This window comes from Leiobunum rupestre, chromosome 2 (genome assembly GCF_980474605.1).
Source record: "Leiobunum rupestre chromosome 2, qqLeiRupe1.1.hap1, whole genome shotgun sequence".
Taxonomy (NCBI): domain Eukaryota; kingdom Metazoa; phylum Arthropoda; class Arachnida; order Opiliones; family Sclerosomatidae; genus Leiobunum; species Leiobunum rupestre.
The window spans coordinates 54,592,282-54,615,527 of record NC_143385.1 but is presented as its reverse complement, the minus strand read 5'-3'; the positions used below and the strand labels follow the sequence as shown (position 1 = coordinate 54,615,527).

Here is a 23,246-nt window from a genome sequence, read left to right as displayed (position 1 = left end):
ATAACTTTAAATTCGCATAGCATCTCACTAATAGACACTTATTTAGCTAATTTTTTCACAATCAGCATTCGGGAAACTAAAATAAATTTAAAATTATAATCTACCCGGAGGCAAAAGGTACAAAAATTTCTACTTTTTACTAAATTTTAAGGTCGATATCGCCATTTATAATAAAGATCGGAAATGTGCAACTTGATTTGATGGTTTCGGCCAAGTAAAGGAATACAAATACGTATATCGCAATGGAAATAATATAATAATATTCTGGTCTTACGTTTTAAAATTCTACTATGCACTAGGACAAAGAACTCCCAGGAGATGAGCAATAGCATCAAAATGAGTCCCAAGAATCAACGCATTTTCATTTAATATATCTTAAATGTTTTTGGTTTATTTTTGAAAACTGTGCTTATTGTTCCACGTTTTAAGAATCTTATTTTGTTGCTTATTGAAATACGTCTTTTCGTGATTAGTTCAAACATACGGATTTACTTTAACAAAACGTCTGTACAGTTCTTTCTTGTTAATGACTGAAAATGACTCCCAAATTTTGGAGTTAACGGTCATCATATTTTTAATCCACGAAGTAGCAGTATCTTTTATTATGGATTTTGAATCACATTTTTCAATTTTATTGTCTTTTTAATTTAAATTCATTTCCTTCAAATTTAATTGTTTATCTTAAATGTTTAAATGTTAAATCATGCATTTCTTTAAAAAAAATTCAACGCAATCACTGAGTTGTGTTCATTCTTTATCTCGGCAATGATACGCTATTCCAGAAGCTGCCTTGGCTAGGGCGGAAGACTACGATACCACAAATACCAATTTTGGAGTTCGAAAATCTGAAATTGGCGGAATAAATTCCTAATCACCATGATTTTTTTCATTATACGACCCATGCCATTAATAATCGGGTTTAATATGACTCTAACATTAAGGCCGCGCGAGCTCCGAGCGCTTGAAGAATCATGCCACTTATATTCTAAAATAACTGTTAAACGAGTGTAAAAATAATAATTTAAAAAGGCCTAGTGTTAACAGCTAAGGTTTTTAAGCCAACATTTGGTAATTAAATTCGAAAAATATGGCCTTAGTGGTGCTATTCCCAACCAGTGACGTCTCTTTGGTATCAGGATAAGAGAGGTTTAAGCGTTTTGCCTTTTCAACGCGGCTCTAAATAGACATGTTCATTAATGGTATGTAGCGAAACATTTTCATTTTATTTCCAACTCTTTGCCGATACATCAGTGTTTATAAAATTATATATCAGTATTTATAAAAATGTACACCAGAATTTGTAAAAATAATTAAAATATACATCAGCATTTATAAAAATATACATCCATATTTACATAATTATAAATCAATATTTATAAAAATGTACACCAGAATTTGTAAAAATAATTAAAATAAACATCAATATTTACAAAACTATACATCAATAGTTATAAAACTATACACCATAGAGTAACCAACTCACATAGAGTGGAAGGCGATCAGCGAAACCTGTTAACACTTTTCGTACGCCACGTCTTGTTTTAGAGGCGTGAAATAAACAAGTTGGCCTAAATGTCATGTACAATATCTGGTTAAAAAAGTAAGTTTATTCTCTAAAAAATGTAAAAACAACCCCATCGCTCTTCCGACTATATTTATTCACGCCTCGAAAACAAGCTGGCCCGCGAGGATCAATGTTTCATGCGCTTCCATAGGTCCTTCCACTCTATGTGAGTGGTTACTCTATGCTATACACCAATAGTTATAAAACTATACATCAATAGTTATAAAACTACACATCAACATTTATTAAATCAAAAAGCAGTTTTCATAAAATTATACATCAGAGTGCTAGGTTGGGCTTGATCCAACCACCCAACCCCTACTAAAGGCCACAATCATTCGACAACGATTAAAGAACATTTCTCCAAAGGGTAAAATATTGCTAGAAATGTTGACTATAATTTCTTAACGCTGAAAGGGTTTGAAAGTTCTAATAGCTAGAAAGTCTGGTGTTAAAAGGTTCTTCGTGAGCCAAGCATCTCGAAATGAGAGAGACTTCAGTCATCCTTTGAGGGATGAAGCGAACTAAAGGACCCCGTAAAGTGTTGAGACTGATAAAAATCTTCAATTAAGGCTAAAATAATATTTTCCCAATATTTCTGGTACTTGGGATATGGAACCAAAATATGGGAACTACGAGAAAATGCCTTAGAATTTACCAAATTATTGAAACAGAACATAAAATTAATTACGAAAACCCAATACCAAGTTATCAACACGCTTCATTGATTTATCAGGATATGCGGAACAAAATACAAAAAACAATGGAGCAATTGTTTTAATTAGTAATAAATTGCATTTTCTCTCCTCCTCACGCACTCCATTAACCTTCGACGAAAGGCACAGGTCAAAGTGTGCAAGTATTGAGCTGGAAAACGGCTGAAGGCGTTGTATACTATATTTCTGAAATCGTCAACATTGTTCGGTACATAGCCCAAATCTAGCTAAGCAAATATAAAATATTTTAAAAAAATCCCGAAACTTAAATTTTCTCAAACATTTTACTTTTTTTCCACTTTTATTCCGAACTAAAGACGCTTTTAACGTTTGATTACAAAGTTCAAGGATGTATCTTACATAGGTTCCTTTTCTAAATGAAAAAAAGATTATTTTTTGAACAGTTTTAAATTTCGGAATTTTTTTTAAACATTTAATTTTTCCAGCCCAAAAACCACACAAATCTAGGCTAGATTTGGGCTATATTAAAGAAATTGTTCAATCATAGATAAATGTCAATGCTTGCTGAACTTACAGAGATCGCAATGATTTTTCACCATAATTAGAGTTTATGACTTATTGTCTACCATAGTGAAAACTAGGAGCAACAAACACAACACCCCACACAAGGAGAACGCAACCCATAGAGTAACCACTCACATAGAGTGGAAGGACCTATGGAAGCGCATGAAACATTAATCCTCGCGGGCCAGCTTGTTTTCGAGGCGTGAATAAATATAGTCCGAAGAGCGATGGTGTGGTTTTTACATTTTTTAGAGTATAAACTTAGTTTTTTAACCAGATATTGTACATGACATTTAGGCCAACTTGTTTATTTCACGCCTCTAAAACAAGACGTGGCGTACGAAAAGTGTTAACAGGTTTCGCTGATCACCTTCCACTCTATGTGAGTTGGTTACTCTATGACGCAACCCGTCAAAAGTCGTGGATTTTCTTGGGTACAGTTTTCATTGGCTAGACGCTTTAGCGCCTGCTGCCGTCAGAAGGGGAATATTCGGAAATTGTCTTCCCCCCGCCCGTAAAAGTTCAGCGTAAAGGCTCGTGACGCTCGTCCAATGAAATTCGTACACAATCCTTCGTTAGCGTGTTTAAAGGCTAGCTGCGTTCTCCTTGTGTTTGTTGCTCCTAGGTTAAAAGAGCTACAAAATTAGCTCGCAACGTTTGGATTTAAGCCTGTACATTTTGAGATGGTTTTCATTTCGTATCTTCATTTATATGCGAAACATCGTCATCCAAAAAATACTACGTGATATGAATAGCTTAATCTATCCTATGTAAAAGTTAAAATTGAACACTAGGGGTCGCATGAAAAATTAATTAGATTTGTGAAATCCAGGTTTTCTAAATAAACGAAATATGTACAAATATTTACTATATGCACTCTCTGGAATTTTGGCCCAAAATCGAGCTTTTGGAACACTGTGCAAACGTCGTACTCTTATAGATTTCGATTAAAATGAAATTAAGTGCAAAAATCCCCACGGTAGAAGACTTTTCGAACAGAGTGTCTATATTATAAAAACCACTTCGTCGTCGTCGTCGTCGTTCGAGCTTTTGGTTAGTCAGTAAGGAAGGCGAAGGCGGGCCGGTGAAAAAAAAACGACCCGCGGAACAGAGGGAAACCGAGACTGCCTTCAGCTTCGTTACTGAGGTGGTTCGACTATCTATTTCGAGCTTTTGGTTAGTCAGTAAGGAAGGCGAAGGCCATAGAGTAACCACTCACATAGAGTGGAAGGACCTATGGAAGCGCATGAAACATTGATCCTCGCGGGCCAGCTTGTTTTCGAGGATAAACTTACTTTTTTAACCAGATATTGTACATGACATTTAGGCCAACTTGTTTATTTCACGCCTCTAAAACAAGACGTGGCGTACGAAAAGTGTTAACAGGTTTCGCTGATCGCCTTCCACTCTATGTGAGTTGGTTACTCTATGGCGAAGGCGGGCCGGTGAGGAAAAAGCTTTTCACTGAGGTGGTTCGACTATCTATTTTCTCAAAATCTGTCGCCCCTGAGAGTTGGGCCGTGTTTGTCCCAACCCGCAATACACCCGAAATTGTCTCTCTGTTTCCGCCGCGAATTTCGGAGGGGGGATCGTATGGGGTAGTTTCAGAAGGCCTGTGAGTTTCAGCAAAAGTAAATAGGGGGAGAAAGTCTGGCACTTGGATCCAACCGCACGACGTCTTATTGGAGGGGTAAAATTTTTGTACTTCGGAAATGACTTCCCCCTCACCTCTTTACAGGGTTACAAAGGTACCGGTTGTACTCCGCCACGATGAAAAATAGTTATCTTTAAAATACGTGAATATTAACTTTTGCTTTCGATAATTTGCTTCCTAAATAAAGTTGATATATGATAGAAAGTAAAATGCGACATTTAAAAAATAATTACAGGACTTTTGAAAAGAAATAAACCGTAACTAGAAAAACGCTCACTTAAATCGTGGTATATCTACGATGTTGAAATAATAGATATAGCTACGAGCTTTTATTGTTTATTTTACAATTGATATAGTAATTATTAATTAAAATCAACCGTTATCGAAGGAAATAATGGTCAATATTTCACAGAGAGACTATTTGAAATAGCGAGGCGGTGACATGGTTGCCAGGGAATAAAATTCAAAATTTTCATCTTGAGCGCGAACCGGAATACCACAAATGCACTACTTCGCACGTAATGTGCTATCCTTATTGTTTAGAAATATCACGTGATCACTATCTCTAAAAGGGTATCAAGCATGGTGGAAGGTAAAATCTGAAGGCAGTGATATACTTTCTCCCCCTATTTACTTTTGGTTTCGGTAACGGTGGGGGGTTTCGGGGTCGTTCCGATTTGAAAGTCCCGTGGCTCTCTCGGCGTATGTTACTCCCGTGGCCTTTATGCATCAGCCATTGGATACAGGGGGTTTAAAGGGGTACAGGGGGTTTGGTACGACTGCAAGGGGGAGGGTAACCCCGGTAATTACCACATGGGAAAAAGGGGGAGGAAGGGCCTTACTGGGGTGGTTCTACTATGGGGAAAAGGGTACCCCGGTAATTATCGCATGGGGAAAAGGGGGAGGTGGGTACCACGGTAATTATAACATGGGGAAAAAGGGGAGGTAGGGCCTTACTGGGGTGGTTCTACTTTGGGGAAAAGGGTACCATGGAAATTATCGCATGGGAAAAGAGGGAGGGGGCCTTACGGGGGGAGGTCGACTATGGGGTTAAGTGTACCATGGAAATTATCGCATGGGAAAAAAGGGAGTGGGTCTTACTGTGGTGGTTCGACTATAGGGAAAAGGGTGCCACGGAAATTATCGCATGGGTAAAAGGGGTAGGGTGCCTTACTGCGGTGGTTCAACTATGGAATAAAGGGTGGCACGGAAACTCTCGCAAGGGTAAAAGGGGTAGAGTGCCTTACTGCGGTGGTTCGACTATGGGGTAAAGGGTGGCACAGAAATTATCCCATGGGAAAAAGGGGTTAAGGGGCGTACTGGGGTCCAGTGCCTCGAAACACACAACTAGCTGAGGACCCTCCTGAAAGGCGGGCTTCTCGGCTAGTATAATAATATCCAATTCGTCACAAGAAACTGGTCTTCAAATATATTTTCAGAATATGCAGGGTAAGTGAATGTAGGTCAAATATAAATTATTGCATTTGAAGGACAGGCAACAAAATGAATAGTGAATATATTGTTTTTGACAGTTTTCAATAGCAAATTATAAATTAATGGCCTTCACACAAAACTGGAAATTTCCCTGGAAAATGCGAGTATCTACGTGGACTTTGAAACTGAATTATTACCCATTGTCGAGTTTAATCCCGTACAAAATTCCATATAAATACGTATGGAGCTCTAAACATTGCGATAACGAAAGTTAAAAACTGAAACCGTGGTAAGACGTTTCGTAGTGGATTGCTTTAAGGTAAGGGTGTTTCATCTAGACCGAGTATTTTTATGTAAGTGTTATACGAATATTAATGTTCAATGACAGTTCATTCTAGCAAACAGTGGAACAGAATGGGAATTTTTGAGAAGTCAAGTTTCATCACGGCAGTGATTTCGGTCGTATTCTTGGTTGGATTCCAGTACGCTGAAGGTAATTTTGATAATAAGATCTCAAAGAAAATATAAGCGAAATATATCAGTATCCACAAAATAGGATTCAGTATTGGCCACTCAGTTTTTTTACTTAAAACATTTTCGGCGCAACCAAGAGGGTTGTTGTTGGCGTTTTTCTTAAAAGCATGACGAGTACGTGGAACGTGAATAGCCAGTTGATTTCAATAAAATAATAACCATTTCGGGGTCTTAAAATCTGCTCAAATTAAATTTCAGAAATGAGATTAAATAAAAAATTTAATTTAATAACAATTTGATAAATTATATTTAATAACAATGTGATAAAATATATTTAATAACAATTTGATAAATGAGATTAAAAAACCATTTGATAATGATATTTCATAAAAATTTGATTAATTAGATTTGATAAGAATTTGATAAATGGGATTTTATCAGATTTGATAAATGAGATTTTATCAGATTTAATAAATGAGATTTTATCAGATTTGATAAATGAGATAATATCAGATTTGATAAATGAGATTTTATCAGATTTGATAAATGAGATTTAATCAGAATTTTATCAAAGTTTTCTCACAATTTGAATCAAGTTTTATCACAATTTGATTCCAGTTTTATCACAATTTCATTAAAGTTTTAGTGATTTTAGAAAATGCTTTCTATGTTCCTTAAATGGCAAAGGTTCTTTCAGATTTTAATTACGTAGATTTGAGTGCGAAATCCTATTTCTTAATTGGGGCTAGCCTCAGTTAAAAAGAGCATTTTATGCAATATCGCGATTTTATTTATCATACTCGTATATTTTTGAAGATGTTCTTTTCAGTAGGTTACCAAAGCTTATTTAAAAATTTTAACCTTCTGGCTTGTGAGTGAGAAATTACAGAATGAAAGGAATCTTTTCTTACTGTACCAAATGTACTGTCTACTGAAACAACCATGATAGCAGGGTTGATGGTCATTGTTTCTACAAAATCTATAGGAAGAGCCTAACGTTATTATCGAAAGACCCATTTATACGAATAAAGAACGATTTTCATCCGACAAACACCAAATAATTAAATATTATATTTTTATAAAAATGAAACGCTTGTACAAAGAATTTATCTTATTTGAAAATCACGGCTACTTTACATTTCATTACATCAATTAGATTTAAACACATTTCTTTCGGCTGATAATTATCTTTATTTTCTTTGGTTGTGGGGTTTAGCCGCGTACGCATTAGCTCAAGCAAGTATAGCAGTGATTTCTGTAAATTCATCAGCTAACTTTTCTGACGCAACAATTTCCATCAAGTCGGGCATTGACATTAGCTTTTCTATGGCTGCTTTTAGCTTTGACTAGAGTAAGGGAAGTTCGTTAATGATTACAGATGTAGAATATCCGAAAGCTGTTCTAAGTTTCATATGTCTACAAGCAGCTTAAAAATTTCAAGAATAGATTGAGCCCCTCGTGTATGACGTAACACAAAACTGTCATCATACGAAATAAATAACGCATTATCTTAAAATGTACCTATGAATAATAAGAGTTAGGGTTCTAGATGCTATTTTCGCTTACCCCTGCAGCACAAATGAATTGTTTCAGAGTCGGGTCGACGTCGACGAATTATTAAAAATCTGTGGTCGGCCGACCGTGCTATTTTGAGTCGAAATGTCCTACCCGAAAAAGGGTCGGCCGACGGTCGGCCTACCTTTAACGTTTGACTGTATGCCAACTCAAAAAAGTAATCCCCTGTAGCAATTTGAGGTCGGGCCGACGTCGACAAAAAAGTTCGATCAGCATGGTCGGCCGACAGTTGGCCGACCTTCCTTTTTTTAGTCGAAATGTCCTAGCCGCATATGGGGCCGACAAATATTGTCCTAGTAGAATAATGGTCGGCCGGCCGTCGATCGACTAGACAATTTTACTTAATATGGATATATAACCGACTCTTAAATGACTACTGGCCGAATCTGAAATAACTCTGAGCCGACTTCAAGTAGACAGTTTAGCGACTCCAAAACGACGTTGGGCCGACGACCTATTTAACCGTATTTCCGACTCGGACCAAAAAAATATACCAATTTGATTTCCTAAAAAATATTTAGCTGTGTTTCTATTGGTAACATCTTTTTATAAGTTTGTAAACATGAATCAACGATTTATCGTAATTTCAGATTTAATCCAAGCAGTTAAAGAGGCAGAAAATGTTGTAATAGTGCTGGCCAAACATTTCCTCGATTTGAATTAACAATATATTTCCCTAAAATATTTAATTACACGAATATGACCTACTTGAGTTAAGAGATTTTTGAAAAAGCAAACATTTTCAGGCTGAATATATGATCTTTTTCGACAAAATAGAGTAAAGAAAAGAAATTATTTAAAAAACTGTTCTAATTTGTTTTATTAAATCGCTAATTTTCACAGTTCTGAGCGATTAATTTAAAAATAAACTGTTGGGTATAAGTCAACCATTAGTCGTGTTATAAATGTGCAATGGCTTTTTCAAGTCACGACAGCAATTACAATTTAAGGTCCACGTTCGGACTCTAATTAGTAGTTGCATTGATAAGACTTATTGGGTCGGTAAGTGGTCCAATCTATTAGATCACCATACCGACTTTAAAAGGGATAAAAAACGTACTTACCTGCAATTATCGCAAAAACGTTTACGACTTTTAGAGTCGGCATCTGGACTAGGACCGAAAAGCGACTTTACGACCAAAGCCCGAGCCTAAATCAACTCTCTGTAATTAAGGCGCGGCGTTACAGGGTTAACAGACTGACCAAAGATTGTCAAAACACGTGGAATAAAAGTGACTACTCATATTTTATTCTACGTGTTGGTTGGGTTCGAGTAACAATCTTTTAAACATTGGCGGCTATTTTCCAAGATGGCGGACAATCCTACTAGAATTGATTCCGGTGTCTTGGTTTTTCGTATAAACCCTCTAGCATCAGAATCGATACGCAATAGAAATACGCAATTTTAAGCAGTCGGGCCGACGAAGTTTTGGAGTAAGAAACAGGTCAATTTTAAGTCGGCACAGAGTCGTGCTTTAAAGGCCGGCCGACCATAACTCCCTAGGGCATTTCGACTGAAAGACCAAAGGTCGGCCGACCGTTGGCCAGCTTAGCTATTTGAGGGCTTTGTCCGACGTCGGCCTGAATTAAATGTGCTACAGAGCATAATAAGAAAGTTTGTTTCTTATTTACTATCTGAATTTCGTTACTCTTATAAATTAATACTAAACTAAGTAAGGTCGTTTTTGAGTCGGCAAGTAGTCCAAAATATGAGGTCACCATACCGACCTTAAAAGGGATCAAAAGCGTACTTACGCGAAATTATCTCAAAAAGGTTTAAGACTTTTAGAGTCGGCATTTGGACCAGGAACAAAAAGCGACTATTCGACTAAAGCCCGACCCTAAATCAACTCTTTGTGCTACAGGGGAAGAACACCCGTTATTCTAAAAATGTAGGTGTACAATTCAGTTATCTGCTCTTGGCGTTAATGTCGTGGTGGATGTTATTCAGTTACCCTTTGCTTCAAATGATGTAGGAAATAAAGATAGGAGTCGTTTCACCCTTGCATATCTAAAATCAAATTTGTGTTAGGCAATAGCTCTTTCTATAAAATAATATATACGCGTACATGTATAAAAAGTGTTTTTTGTTGGAGTCCGCGCTTCCTTATATTAGAGCCCAACCAAAACAAAAATATGCGCTCACTCTTTAACTTTAACTGCACGATTAATCTAACGTAACCACATGAACTCTCTTATTTTATATAAAGAGCTATTTGTGCATTTTTATCTTTTTTATATTCTTATCATTATTATAATAACGACAACATAAAGTCTTTAATTTTTATCATAAAGGTATCCTCGTGCCATCGAAAGATTTATTTTCACTTGAAACACCACCCTATGGCCCGAGAGCATTGCCTTATCCAGACGATTCGGTGAGTTAATTTCATATTAGATATACAGCTTAAAAGGAGGTACTCCGGATATTTTAAAACTTCTTTAGTCAACTGCACGCGGTTTTGTCATGATCTTAAGAACTAAATGAACCTTGCGTTTTAATTGTCTCAAAAGGTATATAATCTCCAATTTTACAAAGTTTTCTATATTTTTATAGGAAAATCTAATAATTGTATATTTTGAGATATTATAAAAATTTTACGTAAGCAAATTGTAGAACAGCCTCAATAGCGTTTCGGGAAAAATGTTTTAACCAAGTAAAAATTTCAGACTGAGATTGCAACAGCTGAGACAACATAGTTCTACATTAAAATATTGAATTTTATCTTCAAAATGATGAAATTCTAACTTAATTATGAGTTTATTTAAATAAATCAGTTGGTGGTATCAAAAATACCCTTTTCCATAAATGTTAAAAGATGTTTAAAATGTTCGTTTGCTCGTATGGTTCTGTATTCTAACTCACTTTTGGTTAATTCAAAGATGAAAAAATTTTGTTGAATCAAAATTTTCCAATAAATATAATATGAGCAAGGAATATCAGAAATTCATTGGAATGTTCAATTCTTTATTTATTACTCAAGTATAATTCAACCAGTGAGTGTAATTGAGAGGCAATACCAATTAGGATTGGGCCTTGTATAAACGTGAGCAAAGGCGCAGTGGCGTAGATACGGGGGTGCGGTGAGGGCAGCCCGCGCCGGGTGCCACCCGTTTGGGCGTGATTTGGGGGTGACACCCGAACGTGAAGAAAATAAAAACTTACAAAAACTAGAGACTAGTAAGTAGCACACCATGATATCCACCTCGGGTGTCACCCATGCTAGCTACGCCACTGCAATGGCGACCCGACCCACAGGCCTCTTCTTCGAGTGGTTTTGGACAATGCTGACTTTGTAGCCTCTTAATTCCTCAACGGTAAATAATAGCTATTTAATAGCCTTTAAGACTTTTAAACCAAACACCGACTTTTTGGATAAAAAAACCGAGTTCAGTATGTTATAAACTTAACTACAGAGGTCAGTATATTATAAAATGAAATACTCAGGTCAGTAGGTTATAAACAATACTGAAACATGAGAATCTTTTTAAATTTGTGAGGCTAACTACACTTTACGTTTTCAAGTATGTTCGGCTGTTTTCTCTGTAAAAAGGTTTTTACCAACTTTTGGTGAAATTATTCGTTTTCTTAAACCGTTTTATATTTTGTTTTTCTAAAGTTTTCAAATTAAAAAGGTATCTATGGAAAATATATAGTTAAATTTTTGCCATTTTTATCATGTAGTTGTTTTCTTACTTGTCACAGAGAACACTCTTCACTAAAATACTCGCCGTATATTGTTTGCCATTCTATTTATCTCAGACTCCGAAAATTCCGGGTCTAGTTTACCGTATATGGGTTTTCCTAGAGCAAAAATTGGCCAAATACAGAGCCACTATTCCTGAACATTATTTAATTAGACGACAATTTCTTGAAACGACAGTTACAATTTCGAAACAATTAGAAACGTTTATCTGATAATGTTTTTTTGTAAAACATATTTGTGTAGGTGGTAAGAAGTGGACGTCCAGACAATTATCCTGCCTACCCAAGTAACAAATATAGATTTTGTAGATTATTTTATTAATGTTCTTAGAAGTTCATGTACCTTGAAAGCCGCTAAGGGGAAAAGTTTCAATGGTCATTCGTTTTGCCATGGCAACCAAAATGTTTACACAATTCAGGTTTAAACTTTCTCTGCGTAATATAAAATGGGATAATTATGGTTGGCCATTTACTAAATATTATAAAATTAATTTTTTTGCCAAACAATTGGGTAAACTCGATAAAATTGCGTAAACTCGATAAAATTGGGTAAACTCGATAAAATTCGGTAAACTCGATAAAATTGGGTATAAACTCGATAAAATTGGGTAAACTCGATAAAATTGGGTAAACTCGATCAAATTGGGTTAAATAAATGAAATACAATTCGTGATTTTCCCATGCTATGTTACATAGATAAAATTTAGTTTTGGTTTGTGGAAAACATTTTTTTTGCCATGGAAAACGAATGGTCATTGAAAAGTTTCCCTTTAGTAGCTTTCAAGGAGAAACACCTCGGGATGTCTCCTTGTTAGTATCATTTTTATGGATATTGTTACTTACGATTGTACGTTAATCACACGATTCAAAGCTTGATTTAGAATCATACTTATGGATATTGTGACTTATTATTGTACGTTGATCTTATCACTTTCAACTTCATTTGGTGTCATACTTAATTATTTTGTTACTTATGATTGTCCTTGGATCTTACCTGTCATTGTTTAGGCAGACCGATACTACATTAAATCTCCGTTAAATGGCAGAGAAGCCGAAACTATACTGAATTGCTTATGGCTAGAAGTTTCAAATTGCCAATAATAATAAGCCGTGAGTGATCGAGCGTCAGGCTAAAATAGAGTCGCAGATTATTTTAAAAACTAATTTCCAAAATCATTGCACGGCCCAAAAATCGTTGAAATATTATCTACAAGGACAGGAATCCATGACTCTACTTGGAATGCGTATCGCGGCAGATTTTCGTCTCGATGTTGTTGACGGTTTTTTTTTGACGTCACTATGTTAACTTAACAAACAACAACGTGAGAGGATTTTTTCTCTCGTAGGCGGGGCCAAAGCCGTCAGAGTGATCTTACCATATGCGATACGGCCAGATAAGCATTCCAAGTAGAAGTATGGATTCTTGACAAGGACGATAGCTATCGTACGTCTGGAAACGCTGCCCTCTATAATGATTTCGCACAAGCGCATTGAGAAACCAACGCATTTGAGAGGAAACCTGAAGCAAGGATTCTATATTTTAAGACGGATGAGTTGCAGGCCGTATAACCAGTGTGAAATATACACAGGCGCCTTCCTGGGAATTAAAGCTAGCCTCTAAACGATGGACATCTTGTTTCACTACGCTCAAGGCCAGCCGCCAGTTATCTTAAAATGGGGTTCTCGTTAACGACAAGATTTGTTTTCGGAAACCCAACTTAGATTATTTTAGATATTTTTACTTACTAGTATAATCTCTCTAAAATTATATTACGAAAGATGGTAAAAAGTAAACGTGGCGCGTATTCATTATGCCGAAATAGGGGCGAAAATCACGGGAATGGTGTTTTTTCCGTTACATTTCCAAGGCCCACTCTGGCTCTCATTTTGCCTATATATAAGACAAGGCTTAGGTATATTATCGAAAGAAAAGCGCTTTTGCATGCAACTTATCAAGTGAATGATGAGCCAAATCAAAAAAGGTTTAATAACGTACTTGAAAGGTTTATTAACGTACTTGAAATATTTGTGATCGTTGTGAAAAGTGTTTTTTGTAAACAAATAGGTTTTTGATTAATTGTATTTACAACTAGCAGACAAACGTCACGGAGATAATTCAAGAGACAAAAACGAAACATTTCTATTTGGCCTTGACGGAAATTAAAATTCAAGTATCATAAAATCTACCGCGCATGCCCCCAGCCAACCGGCCTCCCACTTTTCATGCCGTTTCTCATCCTTCTTGAATATAGAATCCTTGCCTAAAGAGGCCAGAGGTAGTTCCGAAACGGAAGGAAATAAGGGCTTTTTGATCCTGGATCGAATACTGGCGCTCCCGTTGTTTAATTTTCAACAAATTTGTAAAAATCAGGTAGCATTTATGAACTTTATCTATTACTTCTACTGCAACTACTATAGCATTTCGATCTTAGCAAGGCTCCAGTCGAAAGCAGTATTTCTATGTGGAACTATAAACACGCAAATAGGTAGAGAAGTCCATTGGCTATTTCATCGGCAAACGTTCTCGAATTTTCTTTCTAAAAATTATTAAAGATTTCGATTTGGTTTTTCACGTGCCAAGAAAAAAGATAATTTACTTTAGTTTAGGTTAACATACCGCGCGTGTTTCTATAACTGGTGGTTTTAGAAAAATCGCTACTTCTTAGGTAAAACTTTGGGTTGACGTTTTTAGGCCAATCCCATCGACCTACAAGGAAGGGTGCAAATATGTCTTATTTTTAAAGACATTTCTTGTTTACTTTTTAAAGTGATGGTATATTAAAATTAAACTGATAATTTACATTGAGAAGAGATTTATATACCAAAAAAACAGATCTATTCCGTTTACGTTAACACAAATACCAAAAAATAAAATTATTTTTATCAAAAACATTTAATTAACAAAGCGCCGATGTGCCGCCTTCTAGTTGTAATCGGAGGCAATTCTGCTAAAAATAATCGAACCCAATCGTGTCGCATCAAAAATTCGAGCCCCTAGGCCTGTTATCTCATGTCTTCGGTACTACGTGTTGTTGTTCATGGTCTTGTAGATATCGACAATATTTAGAAGCGTAAGTATACCTACACCCCTCATTTTGATTTGGGCATTACGGTACATGCTTTCAGCACTAGTCAGACGCGTGGAAAATCAAAATTAAAATCTACGCTCACTGGCGAAGAAACAGAGCAAATCATCCCAATCAACCTCACCCTTATCACCTATACTACCTTTTGCCACCCACGAGGCAGTTTAGGGTTGCTTGGATTAATTAAACACACGGAGGTACCGCTCCAGCTTCAAACTCCTTTATGTAGCAGAAAAAGTTGTAATAAACCCTCTATCAGAGCCCCATTGCGCATGCACGAAATGTGTGTCAAACGTTATTAAATTCACATTTTGAGCCGAGGCTTAGTGACACCCCTTTCTTGTCAGCTTAATAATTTAGTAAAATCTTAATCAAATTTCCCTAATTAAGTTCTTACCATTAAGTCGGTTGCTTATTTTGGTTGGTTCTGATACCTAGCAACTCAAATGCATGATCGCTAAATATTTTAAGTTTCAATTGCTCTGATGGAGAATCACCATGCTTACGTGTACCTCTCTCTCTCCCCCTAAATCTCCCCTTGATCCACTTATCGCGCATGCGCTTTAGTCATTTCCATTGGGGGCTCGGTTTCACCAATCGAGGTTTCATAGCAATCCTTTCCGCGTTTTTGCTTCTGTGGGATATCCTTATGTTCAATTAATACAAGCCGGTTTCGTGTATTGAGGGATTTGGTGGTAAGTTTAAGTTATTCACCACCAGGGGCATTCACGTACCCAGTTTGGCCGGTAATTAACCTAACGTTAAAATCAAAATCGTTTAAAACTTAGGACGGCCTTGATTGTCTTATGTTAATAGGTAATAAAGATGCGAGTAGTTTAGACAAATAACGATTAGCTTTTTGAATGAACATCCGAGATCCGCGTGATTAAGGAAGATTAAAAAATGGAACGTAGTTCTGGCGGAATTCTGAAGCCTACCAGTTCAGGGTTCGTAGGGCGGAAAAGCTCTTTGGCTCAGTTCAGATCCAATAAATAGAGTGAAAGTTGACGAAACTAGCGACATCAGACGGTCCGTATGATACGGGTTCATAATCTAGCCAGAAGCAAAACTGTGATATCATGTATTCGATTAAACGAGATCATACTTTTTCGAAGGAACATTAGGGGATTTCACAAGGCAAGAAATATCAAGGAAGATTAAAGAATCTGTAATTTATCTTCTTTAGTCGTCCTGGGAAATATTTACCCGCTTTGAGGCCTTGGCCAATTGCCGAAGCTTAATAACTTATGCTTTAATTACTCATCAATTTTAGGTCCGCTGTACAATATGGAATTTTTAAAAGGAAATTGCGGATTTAAATCAAAGAAAGCTCTTCGGAATTCTTCTACATAAACACAACTTTGCCCATTTTTTAAGATTAAACATTCTTTGTGGAAATCTATCGCTTTAACGCGACAAAATTGCAAGAAATTTTAAGATATGCCAAATAATATAGCAGAATACAAAGCATATGGTATGGTTCAAGCCAAATGTAGATGGCGTTAGCTACTCAATATCGTAGATCGTTTCCCCTGGATGACGCGAGGTAGTCCCGGAGCTCCTCATGGCGTGGCGCCCTCTTAGAATATACATATGCAACATTTACAACATTTTGTATTAGCACGAAAGAAGCGGATTCTCTTCCTACACGATTTCAAGGTTTTCGTTTCAATTTTTATTATAAAGGATTAAGGTCGCCATCGAAGGATTCTTCTGAAATCAAAATCCTATCATCTAACCCGCGTTTACTGCAATATGATGAAGACCGGGTAAGTTCATTTCATACATATTTCCCATGTCTTAACAAATTTTATTCAGATTGAAAGTATAAAAGAATGTTTTATACCTTCTTTGAGCTATTAAACGTTTTGTTTTCTGAGCTTAAAAACTCAACACATCATTTGAAAATTTTTGCATACGGGATTTTAAATCTCAAAAAGATTTCCGAAATCAGTAACTCTTTTTGGGAGGCTAATTGTGCGTTGAGTAAATTTTAGTAGAGCCAAAATCTGTTGGAATTCGAGGAGAGTCCAACTGTAATATAAAAATTAAAATTTAAAGGTATCCGACTAGAAGATAGAAATTAAATTATTCAAACCATCGTCGTTTGACACAGACTGGACCGTTATTTCAAAGAGACCAGCATGAGCATCGATTCCAATATTCGGAATAAACTTATTAAACAAGTTTATTTTTTGAAACGACCTTAACTCCTTTCCAAGTTTTCAAACGGGTCTTTCACTCGGAGACTAGAAAATTCGTTTACTTTCAACATTGTGTTGTGTTTTACGTATAAAATTAATTTCAAATTTTCGAAATGTTTATGAACGTTAATTCATTTACTAATGTTTTTTACCCATCTTTGTGCAGCATGGGAAAATATTACCTAGTTTTCAAAGTAAGAAATTTAAATTTTGTGAATTCCTTTAAAAATCTTATTAGTGTACACGTTCATCAACCTGGCCACAGGCAGAGTGTTTATTTTTTGTTTTGTGATTTCGTCAGCCTTGGAGTACAAATTACATTCAAAGTGTAAGGTTGAGATTTTCAACTGTATTGACCTACGCTACCGATCAATCGCCTATGTTTGATTGGTTTGAAGTCAATCGCCTAAAGCTACGGTCGAAAAAAGTTAATATGATAATTTAAAGTTAATACTAACTAATCTTTAGAAAATGATAGTATTATATGTTAGATTTATTAAAAATTCGACGTTATTTCATTGGTTTTCTTTCTCGGAATTTATCTCCAAATTAATCCGTAAAATAATTCGCCGTTTTATTTGGTATTTGACATCCCTATATAGATAATGGTTGTAATTACTTCCAGACCCAAACCACGAAACCTAGGTCGGACATTACCATAACGCTCAGAGTCATTACTGTGCGTTCCGAAAGTCTCCTATTTCTATAACGTTCTGTAAGATTTCTTCGGTCATCTTCATAATACAAACAGGGCTATATATAAAACTAAACCATCTACAAACTTTTGAAATAAACCAATGTTTAAACCGTGGTTTAAGTCACCCTAACATGATTAATTCTGAGTAAAAGTATCCAGCCGCATAGAACTGAAAGTTTATTTCGGAATGCCCAAATGGTCAATTTTTCAAGTCACGTTTTTCGATATAAAATTGGTCTTTTTTCATTGAACTAACGATATTCACACGTTTTCGGTGACCACTTTCTTATTCACATTTTTTATCTAGAACCTAGTGGTAAAAAAGTGTATTGAAAAGTGTGAAAGTGTTTTCCGAAATCGTCGAATCCCCAGCCATGAAATATTTCAATATTATAGCGTTTATGGTTTAAAAAAACTCTGTATAATTTGATGTAGAAATTGTTCATAGGTTAATTATTAGCGCTGTGTCAAAGTCCTCACTTTGTTCATGGTTTTGCCCAAAATGGTCTTTTATTTTAGAAATCTTAAATTAATATTGCGTCATTGAAAGAACCAAAATAGCCGCCAATGTAAAATAGATATTCAGTATTTTACCGTTCAAGCGATTGTTCACTGCTTATTCCACGTTCTGTTAGAAGGTGGAAATCCCACTCATATCACGAGATGCCATTAAATGTATGTTTCTTTTTAGGCTGTGAAAGAGATAGAGATTGTAGACCTAAAAAGGAATGTGCTGATGGAAGGGGGACCAAATGTTATATAGGTCGATGTACTTGTGAGTGTACAGAGTTAAGTGAGTGCTTTAAACAATGCGTAAATGGTTGGTTTGAGCATTGTGACTTTAGTGAAATCAAGACTGGAATATGTATTTGCTTTTATGGCAAGTGACAATATTCAGTCATCTGCTGCAGCCTGTGTCTTTTTGTGTTATTGGGTGCAAATTATTCACTTTCTTCAAGACACTTTTGGCTGTGCTGAATTTTTTGACATCCCAGCTCACTCTTTTTGCACTACACCGGAAAACATTTGGTGAAATCGGCACATTCGATGAAATTGTTCTGATCCTGGAGAAGCGCAGTAGCAATAAATGCAAGTAGGAGTGAAAACCTCTAATTATTTTGAAGCGTGGTCTGTTCTGAAAATTCAATTGTAACATTGAATTGTTAATTCACAACATTAAAAAAGAACTAATGCTTTTTTCGTTAATGTCTGTACACAATCACATTGTCGTATTTAATATAAATTAATAAAAAATATGAATTAATATAAACTGAAGTTTTCGTTAATGTATTTTATTAATTATCACGTACTTCACTGGGTTGAGCAAAAGTAGGGTTTTACGATACTTTCGTTTGAGTGTTTTGTTTTATTTAATTTATTTATCGAACGAGATAACGAGTTGTTTTTAATTTCACTTTGTTCGATATGGTTCTTTCTTGTCTTTAAGTCGTATATTTTTATCGATAGACCCATGATGAAAGTTGGGGTGGGGGGGGGGATAAAATTAACATTTTTACGTGGCAACTCAGCATTTGGATGGAATATCCGTTTCCTTACTTCCGCCTGTATATTGCAATGCCGGTCACGTGGTTCAAAGCGTCACAAACAGCAGGTTCCGTCCAGAGGTCTCACTTAAGCCTCATCTGCGGCCCCTCTTTTGTTATGGGTCTATTGTGTGTTAAGCGTATTTATTTTTCAAGCGTAATGGTTCATTTATGATGAACATTTCGAGTTGTATATACATCGGGCTTTTACATCTATGTTAGTCTGGTTTTTAACTGGGTCGTCACTACTGCGTAATTTATTTTAAACGTTTTCTTGACGGATTAAGATGTTAAATGCAGTTCATCAATTGGGTTTGTTTTTATGGGATTTCTTCCGATAAGCAGCTGCGAGTATACAGCACCACGCATCGGGCAAAAACGGAAACAATATCGATATAACCGCCACATATCGGAGAAAATGGAAACTTACGACTACTACCGTTCCGCCCCCGCCCCACCCCTCTCCTATAAAAATGAATCACACACACACACACTCAGAGAGAGACGCACGTATACCTTTTAACAAAAATATAAAATATAGGTTATTATTATTATTATTATTGAGTGGGGTGGCAAGCCAAACACTTCGACCTAAGGTCCATTGTGCATCCCCAAACTGGGTGACTTAAATAAGTCCTATTGCCGACATGAAGCTTAAAATCTGCCCGGCCGTGATATTAGAGACGTCATACGTCTCCAACCGATGCATACCCAAATGCTCAAACCTCTGGGCTGCATAGTAATCGCAGCTACAGAGTACATGTGAGGCAGTTTCCTCCTCAGCTAGACAAGCTCTGCAAATTGGGTCATCACTGACCCCAATAAGCGTTAAATGTCTGTTTAGATGGCAGTGGCCTGTAAGTAGGCCAGTGACAATCCTAATACTGGACCTAGAGAGCGAGAGTAATTCTCTGGCTCTCTCCCTAGAAGGGCCAAGAGTAAACTATTTGGCCGGTCTTTGACCCTCAATTTCAGACCATTGTCTGAGTTGACGATCTGACATAAACTTGGAGATCAAGCCGCGTACAAGTCCTCGGGAGATGGGGAGAGCAGGTTCTGGACCAATGAACCAAACCTTCGCACCTTCCTTGGCCAAGGCGTCGGCCCTTTCGTTCCCAAGATGCCCCTTATGCCCAGGTACCCAACAAAGTTGAACTTTATTGTGCAACCCAAGAGTGCAGAGGAAATCTAAGCAGCTAAAAACCAGTTTAGAAAGAATACTATACTGGCTGAGAGCTCTAAGAGCAGCCTGGCTATCTGAATAAATCTGGATAACCTTCCCATGATACCCCTGATGTAAACAATAAGCAACACAGGAGCAAATGGCAAAAATTTCAGCCTGGAATACAATAGTGTGTATCTCTAGGCTTTCATAAAAGCCAAAATTATTAGTAAGGCAATACATCCCCGCACCAGTGCCATAGTGGGTCTTAGACCCATCAGTGAACCAGACTATCTCTCCTCTGGTACCGAGGGTCAAGTGACTCCACTCCGCACGTCTAGGGAAGTTGACCTCAAAAGGTTTACTAAAGTGGAGTTTAGTAACCATCAGATCAGAACCCATTGTTAAAATCGGCATCTGATTGGAAATATCTCGGAAGAGCTTGGTGTGGCTATGCTCCCAATTGTTAGCCTTCCACCAGCCATTTTGGTTAGGCCTATAGGCACCTAAAAGGGCAGCTTCCTCAATAAAAAGGTGGAGAGGAAGCATATTCAGGAGTATTTCCAGAGAAGCGCTTGGGGCTGTTCTTATGCCGACACAAGCCAGCCTTTGCAGAGTGCGCAGATCAAACTGCACAGTCCTTAAAGTAACCCTTGGCCACCAGACCACAGCTGCATAAGACAGGATAGGTCTGATGATCATGGTGTACAGCCAGTACACAGCCCTGGGGCTTAAGCCCCAGGTCTTGCTAACTGCACTTCTAGTTCTCCAAAATAACATTTTGCCCCTCTTGACTATGTAGTCAAGGTGTGGTTTCCATGTTAGTTTGCTATCCAGGATGACCCCGAGGTACTTCACCTCGGTGCTCTCCACTAGGTCCTTTCCAAATAAGGAAATACCCTCAAACATGCCTTTTATCCTTCTACGAGTAAAAGGAACCAAGACAGTTTTATTAGGATTAACCATGAGCTTGACCTCCCTGCACCAGCTCTCAACTGATGCTAGGGCCCTCCTCATTACGTCCTTCACTGTTACCGGGAATTTCCCAGTAATGATGATAGCAATATCATCGGCGTAACCGAAACAGCGGCATCCTCCCCTGTTCAACATCCGAACGAGTTCATCCACCACCAGGCACCACAGATGGGGAGAAAGAACGCCCCCCTGTGGGCAACCACGACTGGTGGAGACCATAAGGGAGTCACCCAGCAAGGAGGATGTCACTTTCCGGTCAGTTAACATATTTTTGATCCAAAGGCACAATGTGTCATTGCTACCAAACCTTTTCGCAGCCTTAAGTATAACTGCGCTGGAGACCTTATCAAAGGCTCCCTCAATTTCCTTGTGCTCAATTGCTTTTTCCAGGCAGCTGCTGATACCATGCAGGGCGGTCGCAGTAGACCTGCCCTTCTGGTAGGCATGCTGCGCAGCCGACAGAGGAGAGTTGCAAAGAACCTCCTCCCTAATATAGTTGTCCACTTCTCCAGAATTTTTAGGAGAAAAGAGGTAAGACTAATTGGCCTAAATGCCTTAGCTTCCACTTAATCAGATTTACCAGGCTTAGGTATGAAGATTGCTTGAGAAAGCTTCCAGGTGCTAGGTAAATGTCCTAGAGCAATACAAGCCCTGTAGATTCTCAGCAGCATAGGGCATAGAATATCAACGCCCTCCTGTAGGAGGATAGGAAAAATCCCATCCGGTCCCGGGGACTTATAGGGTTTAAATGACTTTACAGCCCATATAAGTCTGGAATGCGTGACGACCTTATTCGCCACTGCCCAATCTTCCCTTTTGGTTCGATTGATCCTCAAAGGGCGAGTGTCAGTGTTACCATTGCTAGTGAGCTTAGAGTCCGGAAAGTGTACATCTAACATATGTGTCAGAGTGTCCTTAGCGGACGTGGAAAAACTACCATCTTTCAACTTAATGGTGTCAAGATGCTTATCGTGTGCCAAAATTTTCATTAATTTGGCCGTACTGGGAACATCCGCTATGTTCTCACAGAAGTCTCTCCATGAAGTCTTCTTGGCATCGCTTATAGACTTGTGGTAGGTGGTGAGGGTGCGTTTATAGGCATCCCAATCACCCCCCTTCTTTGCCGTATTAAAGAGCCTACGAGTTTCTTTGCGCAGCCTGCCAATCTCGTTGTTCCACCAAGGCACTAGCCTTGGCCGGTTGGCAGGCTTTGCCGGACAGTTGCGGTGATAGGAGTCGATAATGGACTGTTGAACGCGTAAAATATAGGTTGCCACACACGCACACACACATATATATATTTATGTGTGCGTGCGTGTGTGCGTGAGTAAAGAAGGTGACATATAGGTAGACCTGAGTCCTTCGTTGTGGCCAAGAAGGGACAGGTATTTGACTGGATATTAAATTGTTTTAAATGTAAATTATTTACTTTGGGCTTACACACCACTCAGCCACCAACGCTTGTTAACCAACGGTGTTTTTCTAAAAAACAGCTTTGGCGAATGTCCTTTACAAAGTTATAACGTTAGGTACTATAATGTATTCTACATCATTTTAAATATTTATAAATTATATTAATCTTATATTTAATTAAATATTTATAAATTATATTAATCTTATATTTAATTAAATATTTATAAATTATATTAATCTTATATTTAATTAAATATTTATAAATTATATTAATCTTATATTTAATTAAATATTTATAAATTATATTAATCTTATATTTAATTAAATATTTATAAATTATATTAATCTTATATTTAATTAAATATTTATAAATTATATTAATCTTATATTTAATTAAATATTTATAAATTATATTAATCTTATATTTAATTAAATATTTATAAATTATATTAATCTTATATTTAATTAAATATTTATAAATTATATTAATCTTATATTTAATTAAATATTTATAAAT

General features: G+C 36.9%; 1 protein-coding gene across 1 annotated transcript; it reads left to right on the top strand.

The window, feature by feature from the left end:
• Positions 1 to 6,103: 6,103 nt before the first annotated feature.
• Positions 6,104 to 18,910, top strand: LOC149958424 (uncharacterized). Its single transcript, XM_090165843.1, has 7 exons — positions 6,104 to 6,212; positions 6,282 to 6,386; positions 10,238 to 10,320; positions 11,893 to 11,935; positions 16,421 to 16,503; positions 17,105 to 17,132; positions 18,327 to 18,910. The coding sequence occupies exons 2-7, from the start codon at positions 6,308 to 6,310 to the stop codon at positions 18,521 to 18,523; spliced, it is 513 nt and encodes a 170-aa protein (XP_090021969.1). The 5' UTR covers positions 6,104 to 6,212; positions 6,282 to 6,307; the 3' UTR covers positions 18,524 to 18,910.
• The last annotated feature ends 4,336 nt before the right edge of the window (positions 18,911 to 23,246 follow it).